At 36.9% G+C, this 17458-nt stretch overlaps 1 protein-coding gene across 1 annotated transcript in view; it reads right to left on the bottom strand.

Moving 5' to 3' along the window:
- Positions 1-17458, bottom strand: part of HCN1 (hyperpolarization activated cyclic nucleotide gated potassium channel 1) — a 188783-nt gene that overhangs the window by 64516 nt on the left and 106809 nt on the right. The window contains exon 3 of the mRNA XM_019472621.1: positions 7990-8208. Within this exon, the coding sequence (XP_019328166.1) occupies positions 7990-8208 (219 nt within the window). The remainder of the gene's footprint in view (positions 1-7989; positions 8209-17458) is intronic.

The raw sequence follows: 17458 nt of genomic DNA, 5'->3' as shown, positions 1-17458 counted from the left end.
AATTACTGTGAAAAGAAAGCAGGTTGTTTGTAAAATCTGGCACTGGTATAACTTCATGTCTTCACAGCTAATTTTATACAGTCATCATGAACATGGTTGAAACTGTAATGGGCTTGCTCTGCAATTTCATATGGAAAACTGTTAGAAACCTAATCCATAATGCAAGACAGCAGAACACTTTATAGGTAAATTATCCACAACACAGCAATAAATCAAAGTAAGTCCCATCTGTCATTTAGAAGCAGTGGGAGTCTATTACAGTTTGGCACAGGTATGATGCAGCCGGGTGGATAGCACTTGGCTTGCACAGTACCTGCTACTGGGAGGAACCAATCACCTTTTAAGAGATACAAGGCAAAAATAACCAACACAATTACCCCAGCAAGATTGACCGTAATGAGAAGCTAAAATACAATAATGAAGTAGCAGGACAAAAGAGGAGAGCAGTCTAGTGAGAACGTTCTGACTGATTTATATTCCTCTCCTAAAGTCTCACCCTCAAACTGAGTGTACTATTCAGTTCTGCTTGAAAAGAAACAAACACGTTTATTTTGTTATCGCTGTATTGTTAAAGGTGAATAACTTCTGATTTTTGATTAGGAGGAGAGGGGGAATAGTTTTTGTTCTTACTTGTTGCGATAGTATCTGTTGTTCTTTCCCATTTCAAAACTTGGGAAGATCAAGGTCAAATTAAATATCACAACTATGTGCAGCAAAAATTCAGGTAATTATAATAAACGCAAATTGATAAAGATGAGCTTGCAGAAAGAGAAAGCAAGTGATGCCAGCAGAGGCCGTATCCTGACACAACAAATATTTCCATGTTCAACTAAGTCTCTGCCTGTGCAGTCCACACTGGCTTTAGTGGTTGTATTTACATATTCATTTATATGTCTGAGGGTTGAGTTCACAATGGTCTTAATTATGCATCAAAATATTCAAAAGAATGCCCACAAATAAAAGAATTAACATACCTACAAATTCTTTTATTTGCATGTTCTTTTAAATAACAATATGTACCCTGTGAAACAGAATATCTGAAAAGTTTTTTCTGAGCTGCAGCCGTATGTTTTTTCTCTTTCAGAATATTTTGTAATTCAGTTATACCAAATATCTTTTAATAACTTGATCTATTCTAAGAAATCTCAGTGCTTTCTACAAGGATCAGTAAGGTTCACAGAAGACAGGAATACTACATCTACCCATTTAGCAGCCTGTCACCTGATGTTTGCCAAAACAGCATAAGATTATAAGATGATTCAGAAATAATCCAAAACTAAAGGCTTCCAGACCCTTTTCTAACTGTAAGACACCCTGGACTTCCAAATAAAATCACAAAACCAAGAATTATAACTACCAGAAACAATCCACAGATACTGGCTCAGGCAATGACTCTCAGTTATGCCTAAATATTCAGGGAATAATGAATTTCTATCTCACAATACTATGATGACTGTAATGCTTTTGGCACAGTCAAAACTCGCTCCTGAAGGTCCAAGACTGTATGAAACTGAGCAACTCTTGTACCTGATCATTCGTAACACACTTCAAAAATTGTTTACTATTTAAAATACTGCACTGTGGCAAAGCTAAATAGGATATGTATCTGTGCAAGCTGATGAGATTTTTATAAAAACTTGCAAAACTGCAAGCTGATAGTCAGTGACAAGATTTTGTTTTTTTTGCCTTTTTTTTTTTTTTTTTTTTGCGAGTAGATGTAACTACAGGATAAGATAAACCATCCCTCACTCTCCAAAATAAGTAATTCCTTTGGGGTGGCATATATACTGTAGCACAACTGCACAGAAAAGATAAGATTTATCTGCCAAGTGGCTCACCTCCTCCAGCAATCTGAACATGACCTGTTGCTAAAATTATGCTGTATAAGTGAAAAAGGACTATTGTTAAGTAAAGAAAAGGAGTTGAGACCAGTCACAGAACATTTTTGTGTTACACTATTTTCAGGCTTTCTAAAAACCACTAGGAGCATCAGAAAAGCAAGAGGTCCATTTTTAAAAAGAATGTGAACACCATGAAAAGCTACTGAACTTAGAAATCAGTATTTCATGAGAAATTTTGCTGATCAGATCAGATCCAGGAATTACATGCTAAAACTCCCATATTGCAAGTTCAGCTGAGTGTCTAAAATTCAAGTTCTGCAATTTGTATTTTGAACATCTGTCCAGTTTAAGCAAAAAAAGCCAGAACAACTAGATTTTCAAAGATTTTTATGAATGGTATATATAATATGTAGGCAATGAAAACTCTTCTTTATCTGTTTCACTCTGTCTCATCTGATGCTGGACTCCAGCCAGGGCGAGCTGACAAAATATTATATTTACATGTATATGGATATTTATATTGAATTTAATAAAAAAATATACCAAAAGCTGGTACAAGCCTAGTTAAACAGTGATGTGATCCTCAGTTTGCCATAGCTCTTCCTTTCCTTCGCATTTGCATCATGACCAGAATCGCCATTTCCTAGACTCCAGTGGAAATACACAAGTCCCTTATACTTACAGATGAGATAATTACAGATATCTAAGATTTTCCAGAAAAGTCTCCTAGGCACCAAAGCTGTACTAATGAGCATACCAAGAACTTGGTATCTGCCTTGTTCCACCTTCAGTTTAACCACAAAGTGACTGAAACTTAGGAAAACATGGAAGAGCTGTCTCCTATTCCACATAAGAAAATGCATAGGCATCACTGGCTGAATGAGTGGCTACCAAGTCTTGATTTACTCTATGGCAGAGCCCCTTCACCACACCCTAAAATAACTGCTCAGAGAAAGAAGCACAAAGAGGTGGTCCCCCTTCCCAGTTTTCGGAGGAAGGAGCTCAGATGTCTCACTGCACAAGGTGCTTGAGTATGTACCACAGCCTCGTCAAGGGGAAGGGAAATGGAAACACTCTTTGGCCACTGCTGCCCCAAAACTGCCCCCGAGAGCTTGCTGCCTCTTGCAAGTGCATGTCGACTGTCTCCCCATGGACTACATGGACAATTTAGATATCCAGGCTGGAGCTATGAGGGGCAGACCCAAAAAGCTGGTGAAAGGCCTCGTGCTGGAAAACCTAAAGCTGCCCTCCTGCCCTAACCCCATTAATCATTTGTAAGCATTTCTTTGGATGCTTAAGAAATGAAAAATGAGCAATCTGTACTTCAAATCCCAATGTTGTCTATGTAAAAATACCCAATGCCAATTAGTAAGTTGCTTTTAAATTATCTTTATATGCAATTATTGCTTTTTCTCTGTGGCAAAGTACATTTAGGTCCTTTTCTCCCTTTGAACTAGACTGATTTAGCTGAAGATGTGCTAAAAGACCATAAATTAAAAGATAAGATAAAAGCAGAGTATAGGATTAGAAGGAGATGTCCTTTGGGACATCTGAAGTTCATGTCAAGCCCACAATTCTTTCACAGCTTTAATAATGATTTACCATATCTTCCCATGACTGGGATAGCATCCACTATTTTGAGATAGTTGTAATTTTTTTCCATTTCCTATTATACGTATATGGTTTAACTAAATGTATTTTATGCCTCTTTACTACTTGCAATTAGTAAAATTTCTTTGACTGTTTTTTCTATTTTTGAAACCTTGTGCAGTTGTTTGAGTTGCTTACCAATAGAGAAAATTCAAAATATACAAAATGATAGCGTAATGAAAATGGATCTAATAGTTGTCATTTTATCAAACCAAATTTAAAAATCTTTATGAGCATGAAACAATCTGTATGCTAGTACAAATCTTGCCTCTATTAGTTTGTTGTGACTTTGTTCCTGAATATTTTATGACCATGACAGACTGGAACAGCGGAAATATTAACCTGTCTTCAATCAATATTATTCAATGACATTCACAGCATTTGGTGAACAACTTCCCATTAAAAACTGCCAACATCTAAAGGAAGAAATATTTTACTAATGATCTTTAACTCCTTGCCAAGTGACTGTTCATTTGGCTGCTTTGTTTCACACTAGTTTGTTAACAAGTTCTGCATATGCATTTCTGGTTATTTCAAAAAAACGTTGCCTTTGCAAAGGCAAACACCTTTGAGATGTGGTGACTTCCTAGATTCTAGAAAATGTCAAAGGAGTTATCACTTAAAATATTACTTTTATTTACTACTGCATTCATCTTTGACTTATACCAAAGACGAGAAGAAGAGTGCTAAAATGCCATTGATTGATTGATTTACTCAGTCCTTTTATAAGGTAGAATGATCTGTCAGACTTTCTTGCTGAAAAGGGAATATGGATTGAGTATACCTGGCTTGGACACGTCTTTCTCCTTTGTCAGGTAGTGGCCCTGCACTCATTGATACCAAGATCTGATGTATGTATTCAATCTGAGAGGTATTTTTTCTCTGAGAAGAGTTCCACTCACTTCAGCAGAAAAACACCTGAACTTCCTCAAAGTGACCAGAATGTACCAATGCATCCTTTTTTGTAGCATTTCTTGGTATATGATTTTATTGTCCACCTTCTACATTTCACAGCTTATAATCACTGTTAATTTCCTCTGATAAATGATGTCTTTGGCCCATAACAGTAAACACGTGGAGCAATATTTGCTTTCTTCCATACTTTGATTTCTCTTAGCATGCAATGCTTGGCACAGGTCAAATTCTTAGCTGGTGCTCTTAGATGGTGTTTGACATATTTTGCTTAATGAAAGCTCTCTTGTCTTTCTGTGTTTATTCCTTCCATTTTGAATTATGCCTGTTCTAGTTTTGCATACCCTGAGCTTTGGGAGGATCTGAATGAGGAAGATGCGGTGATTTCAGCAAATATGTCACTTCTAGCTGCTTTCAGTGTGAGAAGGACCAGAACTTTCCTTCCATTAGTTGCATTCCACAGATACATTTATGAAATATTATTTTAGCTACAGCAGAAAAAACAGTCAGGAAAAAAAAAAGACAAATAAGATTTTGGTATGATGTTACTCAGGGAAGAACCAAAGAACAACCTCTTTCTTAATCTCCGCTACCATTCTATGTTGCCTAGCAATTCATGTTAATTACATTATTTTCTGTAACTCTTATAAAGAAAACAATGGAGCCAAGAAATACACGTTCCTATATGTGTAAGACTAAAAAAAGAATTTGATCCTAGCATTTAAGCCCAAAAAACTTAAAAAAAGTCACAGCCTCCTGATTTTTCCAATTTTTTAATTCCAGGAGAAAAAAAAGCAATGCACGAGGCAAAAATAGATATTGCAGTATATATATTAAAACTCTGAAACCTGTGGCTGGAGATTTGATTTACCTTTTTCTCAAGTCTCAGTTAAGTGAAATATAAGCTATTTTTATCTGTCAATAATTTAGAAAATATGCTGACAAAACGGGTAGCACAAACTGGTCTTTGAAATACCCATTTATCTAGTTTGCAGAAAAAAGAAAAATACACAATATTCATTAGCAGTATATAGTAATGGCTTATAAGTCTTAGCCTATAATCAAAGATTTATTTCAAAATATATGATTAAACTATGATAAAGCAATGCGCAAGAATATACAAATATGTCAGGGTAGTTGTTATAGCTGATAATATACATGTGATTTCAGGGTCTCAGAAGTCAGTAGAAAAAAATTCTTTAACTGAGGCATCCTTTAGCTCTAGCCCATAATAACTGGCATAAAAATTGCTTTAGAAAAAGAGAGACATTTTTCTAAAGCATAGAAACATGCAATTTCTGGCTCATTTCTTTCACTCCTGATCATCAATGCCATGCTATACTTTTGCCTCTGATGTCAGGAAACAAATAAGAAGTAAAAACAAAGAGAAGAATGAAAATGTTGAGAACTGCAGGAACTGAAAAATGCCAGACATTTCTATGCTAATGTTTAATAAAGTGTGTGCATAAAAAAAAAAGAAAGAAAAAAAAAAGCTTTGTTTGCTGTTATGTGAAAACATGAGAAATGCAATACTACTTGACTGCTGGTGGGTTTTAATTTACACCAAAAACTCAAATAATACTGGCTTTACTCAATACAGTTTAAAATATATGAATATCTTTACACATGCACTATATTTCCGATGCTCAAAACTTTCTGATATCATGCTGCAGCCAGCAAGGTCTGAGGGTAACAATTAAAATGAGGTTTCAGGTGGATGGTGACATTTCTGCTGATTTCATATCTCTGTGTATGTGTGTGTATATATGTTGAGCCCAACCTCTGATGAAACTGCAGTTATACTAGGTTTAGGGTTTCCTTCTCTATATCTTCTTTCAGGTCCATGGTTAAGATGTTTCTGCCCCCCAGCTCCCTAGAAGTGTCCCATTTCAATAAAATTCCTTTTCAGCTGGCAGAACAGACCCAACAAGCCAGTTAGTTTGGGTTACATGACCTACCAGGATTAGCCCCGTGTCTTTATACTGAGATGGATTTGGGGGTTTCATATGGTCACCAACAGAGCTCAGATTTTTAGAGGTTTTAATGCTCCTTCATACGCTCCTTCTAAACCTCTCATTCTCACTTACATTTCAAGGTAACAGTGTGTGGGCTTTCTTGCTTGCAAACTTCTGTTTTAAACAGCTGTGAGATTAATGTGTCAGCCACTGGCTAATTTTTCTGTTACTGGATTTATAGCTCATCCCTTACCTCTTCCCATCTCTGATATATTGACCCCGTGGTCTTGTGGTGACTAGAGCTTAACGAAACTGAATGTAAACTCTTTTTCTCCCACACACTCTAATTTCCTCCCTCTTTGCCTACTTGTAAAGAAAACACCCCAATCCTTCCTACTAAAATCTTTTTTTTACTTTTCCCTTCTTCTTGCCCAGCAAACTCAGCCATTCCTCTTCATCTTCAGCAGATGCCGGGGTCACCCTCTCCTCTACTTATTCTCTGCCAGGTTTCTCCCCCAGGCTTGTGTTACATCACACCAGGATTTCTGCCCAGTTTGCCTTTCTGGACTTTCTTATGGACATATGCCAAATACTATCGCTCAGGCTGCGTTTCTTATTTGCTGATGTGAACTCTCTGATTTCACTACTTTGCTCAGCTGACCTTTCTCCTGGCATGCCCTCTCCAGTTCCCCATTTACTATAAAAACCAATTTTGGCTTCTTTTAAGCATGTCAGTAACTCTCCGCATCCTTATTGTCCCTTGCTGAGGTTCATTCTGATCCTTTCTTCCTTATGCCACCATACCTAGCCTCATCTTCTGGTTTCATAGCTTCACCCACAATTGCTCTGACTTTTATTACACAACTGGCAGTGTTAATTAGTACTCATTCCAGAAAGTTCCCATCCTGTACCCATTTATGTCTTTTTAATCCCAATCATACCTACAAGGAATCAAACGTTTTCTTCCTGTTTCATAAAGAACTCTCTTTCTTCCACTAAACTCTCTATACTTTTTTACCCTTCGGTCACCATTCCATTTGTCCTTGGAGAGGACCTAACAGGTCACGGATTAGCATGTAAACAATACCATTATAAAGCAAACTAAGACCTCTTCTGAGCACTTCTCTGAGGTAGTTCCAAACAAAACCAATTGTTTGGTCTGGTCCTCATTTAAAGGTCATTCTTTTGACATGTTCAAGTTATCCCTAAACTGCAATCCAGAGGAATGACAGGAAATTGTATAGACATGTCCAAGCCACTGAGATCAAGGCCCTTGTTCAAGCTACCTAGATCAAGTACCAACACAGTGTAGCACAGGGGTGCAAAGCACAGTCTGAACCAGGGGATGGAGTTTTCACAGAAAATTTTACAGAGTTTAAAGCAAGTTTCACATCCAAGATTTCATTCAATGCATGTGACACGCAGAACTGTCTGCTCCCTAAGAAAAGTGCGTTAATATAGGAATATGTTGAGCCCGTGGCGCATTCTGAATTCCTTTGTGTTCAATGAAATCTGCCACAGGAATCAGATGCTACTAGATTATTTCATGTAAACTCATATGGCCTTTTCCACAGTTAAAACGTCCCATTAATCTATTTCAAAACTTAAGGAGTTACATTAAAATGAGTTACCTTTTCTTGATATTGTCGCCGTGAGGAATCCAGAGACTGAATGAGGGCAGTGGCGTGACCAACAAACATGGCATAACAAGTTGCCCCCACGATCATACTCAACATGGTTATCCAGAGGTCAGACATGCTGACAGGGGCGCGGGCTCCATAACCAATGCAGAGCATATGGCTCATGGCTTTGAAGAGTGCGTATGAGTACTGCTTTCCCCAGGAATCGTTCTGCAAGAAAAGAGACAAGTGACTGAGCCAGCAAGCAGCTGAAGGGAAAAATACCTTTGTACCCGTATAATGGGATCATAGATTACTGGCTCTGAAAGAGCAGTCTGGTAACGTATCCTCTGTGCATACTCCTTCTAAATTAATTGTTAGATAAAGCATCGGAGATTGTCCCATATAATACTTAGCACAATGAGATGAAATAAAATTGACTATTTTTAATACAGGGCTGTATTCTTAAACATGGGTGTTAACCTAAATACAAGGAGACTAAAGGTCAATTTTATTTTACAGTCCATGGCAGATGGATTAGAAAGAGCTGAGCATGCAGACTTGCCAAGTGCAAGAAGGCAGTATTTTGTTTTAATATGCATGAACATACTCCTGTGGCCCCATTTCTTTCTTTTCACAGTTGTCCATTTTAATACACAACCACATTTCATCTTACCAGCTGTTTTACTTTCCAAGGCCAGAAAAAAAAGATATTTGTTGTAATGTCTGCTTATCCTGTTTTTTCTTGTAATGTGTTTATACCAGAAGCATCCCAATTGAAAAGAAGTCTGTTTATTCCGCAATCATAGCAAACCTATGTTCATAGCCACGGTCTGTGAAACACAGGTCAAAAGAAAACGTGAATACCTGGGTCCTGCATTTCTGATGTGTAGCTTCCCCTTCCCATTCTCTCTGGGAGATTAGAGGACCCGACAGCTCACTCACAAGCTTTTAAAATTGCAAAGGTGTTGTCAGCATCCTCCCTTTAGCTTTACATAGAGACAGTCAAAGGGGCTGCTCCTGAGAAAAGCAGACACTTTAATACATTCCAAAAAGCCCTGGGACTCCTTGTCAGATTTTTCTATTTTCCTTGCCAAAAGAATGAAACAAGAACAGTTTTATAGCTGTTGATCATCTAGCGCCCAAGAAAACAATTTGTGCTTGGAGGCACACAGCATACATGAGAAAACACAGTATTTACCACAAAGAACTGAGAATAATTTCAGACATGAAGAAGTGAAGAAGGAGGAACTGGGATGACATTAGTAAGATTAGGCAGTTATCCAGTATAGTGTCTAATATACAGGACTAAAAATAATAATCCTGTTAACATAAACAAATCTCCAAATCAGCAGTAGCATTTATGTATAAAATTTACATATGAAATATCAATATTTGTGTCTCTCTTCCACCTGTACAAGCTTTGCTCAAATGCTCTTGTTTCTCAGAGCTTCAGACTTGCTCTCTTGCCATTTAAATGCCAACATTATAACTACTCTTGTGCTTTTCATCTATTAAAATACTTTTTCTAGCCCCCCTATTAGCTAAAATAACTGGTAACAGGAAAGAAGCTAACAATTCTTGGATTGCAGATGACAAAGTTACTATTTATACACTTATATAATAACTTACAAATTAATGGTTCCTCTGTATTTACACTTGTTTCACTTTCTAAGTTAAAGCTTTTCAGATTTGTGAGCTGTTCCTCTCTTCACAAGTGAAAATTTCCCATTGTAAATACTGCTAAGGAATAGGTTTTCAATGTCTGTACTTAAAAAAAAAAAAAAAAAGAAAAAAAGAGAACTATCTTAAGACTCCTGGGAATCAGAGGGGTTTCACTGAGTAACGCGGAAAGTTTCCTTTTGTTTTGGGGCTTTAAAAAATACTTTAAAAATGAAAGAACTGCAGAAGCTTCCCTGAAAAATACCCAGTTCAGGATTCAAAAACCCTGCTGGAGAGCACACAAACTCCTTGCCATCTGGGTCAGTGCAGGTACTTTAATGCAAGCTCCCTGTCTCTCAGGAAAGCAGCTTACAGCAATCAAGGCACTGTCTACTTTGAAGGACTTTCCTTGCAGCTGGTATCAATCTCCTTTGGGTGGAAATATTTAATAAGGGAATTGTTAGAGACCCATACCAAATTCTTTAGCAGTTGCAGCTTTATATAGACTACATTGGCAAAAGCAATAAACAGCTTGCTGGAAAAAATGTATCTGTTTTTTAAGGCTACAAGTAGCATTATTAAAGCCACAGTATTCAAGAGATTGTAAGATCAAAATCTCAGTTCTTGAGGGGCTCCATACAGTAGATCTTGCTCCTAAATTGTAATTTTTAGCATAACTATTATAAATATTAAATAAAAATAAAAGCTGATCTTGATCTTGTCTATGAATCTTTTCTATCATATCCTTAGTGTGATAATTTTCAATTAAAATTCTTTCAGTAAAATGGTATTTTTACATCAAAGTCTTTGAGTTAACCCAAACACTGGTTTATTTTATTTCATGACTGAGATCCTATCCAAGTATGTGAATTATAGTTTTAAGTAAATTACCATTGTCTTTAAGAAAGACTAAGAAAATGGAAGTGAGGAGAAGCAAGAAGAAACAAAATACAAGGAGGGCTTTCTAGTAAGTATGTAACAGGGTCAGTGAAAAATAATTTAAACACTACTTGAGAACTAGTACCATGAGGGAGAGAAATAACCAAAAATGTACAACAAAATAAACAAAGATATGTTTAACCACTTATCTACCTTTATATATAAGCCAAAGTAGGATCCAACACCTCAAACAGTCACGATTGCATCTGAATCCAGACTGGAGGTCAAGGCCATCTCAAATAGCCATTTTGTTATACAAACAGCATGAGATATTATTACGTAGCTTGTTATAGACCTTGTTACAGGCTAGGCACATTTCAGACATTTGTGAATGGATGGTCCTGAGGAGCTGGTCCTCAGATGGGTAGAAAGGGTTTAGCAGAAGAAGAAAAAGACGTGGTGAAAAAGCCTGACAAAACATTTGAATTCAACTTGGATTTGTCTGAGGATTTTGTTGCTGAAAATACTTGCCAATGCTTTTTTGTTTGTTTCTTTTCCCTAATAATCAATCAGTTCTTGTAGAATCAGTTGCAACCATTGGTCTTTTTAGCTTCTATGGGGATTTTTTTTAAGATTATGCTGAACAAATACCATTGTGGAGGGTACAAATTTCAGTACAGTTACCCGTGTTGTTCAATGATTTATCCCAAATATAGAAACCACTTAAAAATAACACTGGTTCTAATGTCAATCCTATAAATCATGTATGCTACTACCAACATTACTACATGAAATAATAATAATTATTATTTTATTATTTTTCTACTTGTGTTGTATAACCTAAGGGTTTGGCAGGAGCAGCTCTAACTTTGTTAGTTCTTTGTTTCAAGAATTTGGAATTTTCCACAGCCCCATTCCAACATGCTGCTCTTTGCTGTACAGAAGTGAGGAGTGGCCATTCCTCTGCTACCAGCCTACAGATTACTACATGAAATAATAATAATTATTATTTTATTATTTTTCTACTTGTGTTGTATAACCTAAGGGTTTGGCAGGAGCAGCTCTAACTTTGTTAGTTCTTTGTTTCAAGAATTTGGAATTTTCCACAGCCCCATTCCAACATGCTGCTCTTTGCTGTACAGAAGTGAGGAGTGGCCATTCCTCTGCTACCAGCCTACAGAGATTTTTTTTTTATTAAGAAGCATTTTTGCACTTGCATCATAAGGAGATTTTTACATAACAGATTCACAGATAATCTTCCTGAGTTAACTAAAGCCTATCCTATGAAATAAAGAATCCTGTGTTTACATAGTCAGTTCTTCTTTAATATAATTGTAAAATATTAATATTTATATAAATACATGTTAAATGTTTCCCTAAATGGTCATATTCTGTTTTTAGTAAAAAAAGCCATTTAATTTCTTAGTCAACAATGGGTTGATCACTGTTTCCAGATTAGCAGTAATCGGTTTGAAATGTTTTACATGAAATGACATTAATTCGGAAAAACTATTAAAGACTGTAATTGTGAGAAATACCAAAGCTGTTTATCCAAGGATTGATTACATAATCTAGCTTGATGACATTAGGAAATCCTCACATATGTGAAAGGAAAGATCACTGATCATTTCCAATTAATTCTGTAAGTATATACATTAACTTGGCGGTTATCCTGAAGGATACATTAATCACAGGGCACTTCTGATTTTTAAAAGTCTGTTTCCAAGCCGCTTCCTTCACTGCAGGATGCTATCCTTTGTCTCATAATTTCACATGAACCTGCTACAAATATCTTTTTGTAATATTAACTTTTCAGCTCATAAGAAATAAATCACAGAAAGGTCACATGGCACCTTCTAAGGGACAACAATAAAAGGCAAATTATTTTTCCCAGTGGATTAAGAAAGGGTTTCTATTTTACTGGAATCTATGGAGGTTTTCACCAGAAGATTTTGTTGTCATCAGGCAAATCAATTCCACTCCATATTGCAGTCATTCCCTCAGGCACAGCTTATATTCCCTCAGCCATACCCTTGCACTGGGATAGAAATTGATTTAGAAATATCGTAACAAGCAGGCTATTGCACAGACAGTAGTGGTTTCCACATTTTTGACTCAGTTCCTTTTTCCTTTCACATCATGGTTGCTGCATGTGTCACACAAATGGTCCTCTCTGTTTGCAAGGGCATGCTTTAAAATCATGGAGCAAAGATTGACTTAGGAATTAAGTGAAATGGTTTCCACAAGGATCTTGAACTCACACTCCTGATTCTCCCTTTCAAAACTGCAGTAGGAGTGGGGAAGTAGCCTGTCCCTACCCCGAAGAGCTTGCCTTCTAATCAGTCACACACATCCATTCATACCCACCACTGCCTTCAGGTTCTTCTGAAAGTAAATGATATCTGAGGGAGGGAAGATGGATACAAATCTTGACAGGATATAGATGGTTTGTATCTATCCTAGTAAATTAAAAAGTATCAGAAAGCATTTCCAAGCTCTAGAACTTGGTTGATGTGGGTGTACTGTTAGAAATGCCCCTGGTGTGGCACTGGCCACATAGCACTCTCCCAAGCAAAAGCAGGTCTACTTTGGAGCTGGTGTGCGTGAGGAACCATTCCTTCTAGGCAGCTGGCATGAGCTTGTCCTGTGCTGAAACCCAAACAAGATTAATACTATAGACATAGTAGGTAGCTCCTATCCCAGTCCTACCCCAGTGCCCATCAAAAGTGGGCACTTTTAATTTATGAGCATGGAGGCAGCTAGACAGTCCAGAAGTGAGCCCTCTGGTTTTAGCATTGTCACAGAAAGTTATTGCACAAAACGAATGTAAAGTTCAGGGTGGGGCTTCAAAGGTCAAAGAAAGCACAAAGCATCCTTGCTTGCATGGTAGCACATACTGTAATGCAGTAGTGGCCCCAAGGAAACATCTGCCTAAAATCTGGAGGACTTGAGCCACTGCTGGTCGAAGTTACTGTACAATTTACAGTCTTTTCCAGTGGGAATTCAACTAAACTGTATGTGTCTTATATAACCATAATATGAGTTATTTGTATATATTTATTTGCAAGCCATTATTTCCAACAGTTTCTTAAAGGCTTCTTAAATTTAAGAATTATTTAAAATATGATTTAACTAATCAAAAAGGTGTGCTAAGAAAAGGCTATACCTGCATGTTAATGACATTTCTAATAAGTATGTCAGACAGAACTAGAAAAAAAGACACGTTTCCTACAAAATCCTGCATCATCTAAGTTCCATGGCCAAATCCTCCCAACTGTTACACTTCACTTTCCATAGAAGTTTTATTGTCCTCAAAAGTTTCTCATGCTTTAGATTTTGCATCTACACATCTTCAAATTCTGGCTCTGCTTTCATATTTCAGAATACAAGTTATATCCACTAGCAGCAATTTCCCTGTGTCACTGGTTATACGCACATAACACTGATATGAGACTAGAATTGGGCTTCTATATGAAATCTATCATTTCAACAGTAATCCATATATACATTTTGATATAGATATATAGCTTACATACTTGTCCATTAGTCAGTTGCATAATTTACTGCCTCTGGCTTCATACAGTACCTTAGAATGACAGATTAGTTAAAATCTCAGACAGGAAATTACAGCAAAACACCATCTCAGCATTTCAGCTTTCAAAGAAGTTGTTTGAATACCACAAAGAATAACCAAGTTGGCCAATGGGAAAGTTGTGCAATATTTACTGCTTCAAAACTCATGCAATGGAGAATGTACTATCATGCAAAACCTCTACTTCTTATCACAGCTATTATTACTAAGAATCTCTTGTTGTTTTCTAAAACTAGTAAACAAAGGCAAGGTGGGATCAGACTTGGAAGACTAAAAATCCTGCTGTTATTCTTAAAATCTTAAGAAGCGCAAGAAGAGTACATTTTAGGAAGTGTGTAAGTACACATGATTTAAGGAAAAAACCTGAATCGGTAAGCTCAGTGGAATAAGCAGATGTCTTCAGAAACTTCTTAACATTTCTCTCTGCTGATACGTGCAAAGATAACAGATGGTGCAAATGAGTCAACATATACTTTCAAGACCAATACTGGCAGAAAAAATGTAGAAAGTGTTTGGCATAGCATTCCACAGGAAAAGAGGTTTGACTGGAGGAGCAATGACTAAATATTATATATTTACTTTGTTCAGAGTCGTTACGTGACTTTGCTGTCATTACATTGTAATTCATACTTTGGTGCTATGTCTTTGGCACTAGCCATCAAACGAAAACAATGTAGGGTAACAGATCTTTCTTTTTCTTTTGATTATTTTTCCTGATGCAGAAAAATTTGAATATTAATCTGCTAATACATTCTCCCATTAAAAGCAAGCAGCAAGAATATCTACCTGTGATCACATTTTCATGGTAAGGATGAATGATTTTTGTTGTAGAATCAGTATGGCAATTCATAAACAGCAACAGAAGTGCAGATATTTGGCTTACGCACACAGCCAGGTCTTTCACATATATTTGAGTGAGGCCCATTGTGTTCAAAAGGACGGTTCACATAAGATATGCCCAGAACCTCATAGGGGAGGCTTCCCTGTATGCTGCTCAGTACTGCTCTTTGTTCTGTGTATCTGTACCTAATCAGAGATACAATCATGAATTCCTACAGCTGTATATATAAAGTTACAAAATAATAAATTAAAGCTTACAGGAAAAATACTTTTTCTATTCTTTTGCCTATGAATCAGCCCCCTCTGACTCATCCTTTTATCTGGTCACTGTGCTCCCTTAACTGAACCCAAAAGACTGAAGAAAGTTTGTAATGCATGAATCCCATTTAAAATAACATTCCATTCCAAAGGATTATTTTAATGAGAATTTTTAAGGAATTTCACCTTACAAAGCTGTCACAAAGCTTTTATAAAGTTTAGAGTAAAATGCTAAAAGCACAGACTATGTCTGTTTTTCCCATGTGAAAATTTAACAGTGCCAAGAAACATTCTCCCACTGTGGAATTTGATTGCCTGTACTTTTAGTTTTTCAGAAAGAGGTGGTTTTGGCTGAGGCCAATTAATACTCTCCAAAACAGAGAACACAGCCTGAGACTTAGCACAGGTTCACTTGAGGCCACCTCGCCTTGGTAAGTAAGAAGTCCAGTTGTATGGAAGCAGGCTGTGGAGGCAATTGACTTCCAGGAGAGAAAACAGACCTGGGCATATTTTATCTACCAGTATTAATACAGCCCCCATGTCAATCAGTCAGTGACAAACTAAGGGACGAATACTGGTGAAGGAATTTTCAAAAATGTACCTGTTGCTTTGTCTCATGCCCATCTGCTGGAAAAGTGTGATCAGAATGCAGTGACACAGTCAGGCCTTTTTCAAGGGTTTCTGTTTCAGTTCCTTAAAGAACTCTCACAGGATGCGAACTGCATCTGCAGGGGGGATATCAGGGGGCTTTAGACTTTGCCTACCAGTTGTGACTATTTTTTGATACATCTGTTTTCAAACTTATTAGGTGGCATCATCTTTAGTAACAATTATTACCACCAGAGAGCATTCCTTCTCCCCTCCTTTGAAATCAATTTCATTATCACAAAATATATACAAAAAAAATGAAGTTTTTACAAACGCCTATCACTGAAACTGCAGATGTTGCCCTGCCATTTTAGGCTGAACTTTGTTCTTCGAGATCCTTTTATTGAAATTTATGATGAAGACATTTGGCTTCTGTTCTCCTCTCTCATAGCACACTCAAAGTTTGATGAAGTTCAAATCACACTATTTTTTGATCCTGAAATAAACTTAAGTGCCATTGTTTACAAGGGACTGACTGGAACAGATGCACATTGTCCACCAAAGGGAAAATATGTTGTAATCACAGCAAGTACATAATAAGTATTGTGTGGTCACAATAAGTGGTTACAAGAAGTAAGTACATCTAGGTTTTTAGTAAACATAATTTCACTGGACAAACAATGCATCTCAGAGAGAAACACTTTCTTACAACAAAAGAAAAAAAAGAGTCAAAACAACGGCATGTCTACTAAGAGAATACATAAATCCTGCAAGGAAGCATTTTCGATGAGAAACTGAAGTTCATGAAATAGCACTGTTCAGGAGAGGTAAAAAATCAGAGTGCATTAAGGACACCATATCTTTTTTTCTGCTCTTTTCAGTTGGTGAAAGGAGCTGGATATGATGCAAAACAGTTTACTTAACAAGCCTTAAGCATTGAATCAAACCATTTATGAAATGCTTTTATAATACAACATCGAGAAAAGCTTTGCATTTTCAACAGTAGCTATGTGACAGTCAATAAAAGGCAGATGATAATGTGGGCTTAATATAGTACAGTTCTGGGAGACGGCTGAAGGAGTGAAGAGACATAAACCTGACTCGTGACTCCACAGCATACTGCTTTACTGAAAACTGTTAGGAAGAATCTCCACTGTCACAGACAATGTTTGCAACCAATTTAGAAAAGATAACTCGGCAGAAGGAACTGCATCTCTCTGTTCTGTGAAGAACTCAGACTAGACAGCAAATTATGTGAAGCATCTGATCCCAAACAAAATGACAAATGAAAATTATAGGGTTTTGGCAGTGGACATTTAGCTTTCTGAGTGTTATCACCATTCTCTTTGAATCAAAGTGATTTTGAAGCTACATAAAAACAAGGAAGGAAACAACTAACTTAGCAAGTGGCAGAAAAGGCTATTATTAGGAAAAGGCTAGGCAAACTTGATACATAAATTGAAAGGTACATAGACAGCTGTCGTGGTTTAACTTCAGTCGGCAACTAAGCACCACGCAGCCGCTCTCTCACTCCCCCCCACCCGGTGGGATGGGGGAGAGAATTGGAAGGGCACAAGTTAGAAAAACTCGTGGGTTGAGATAAAAACAGTTTAATAATTGAAATAAAATGATAATAATAATAATATGATAATAATAATAATA

The sequence above is a fragment of the Aptenodytes forsteri genome, unplaced genomic scaffold, assembly GCF_000699145.1.
Source record: "Aptenodytes forsteri isolate BGI_AS27 unplaced genomic scaffold, ASM69914v1 Scaffold597, whole genome shotgun sequence".
Taxonomy (NCBI): Eukaryota; Metazoa; Chordata; class Aves; order Sphenisciformes; family Spheniscidae; genus Aptenodytes; species Aptenodytes forsteri.
Note: the sequence above shows the minus strand (reverse complement) of the source record. Positions and strands in the feature narration are given on the sequence as shown.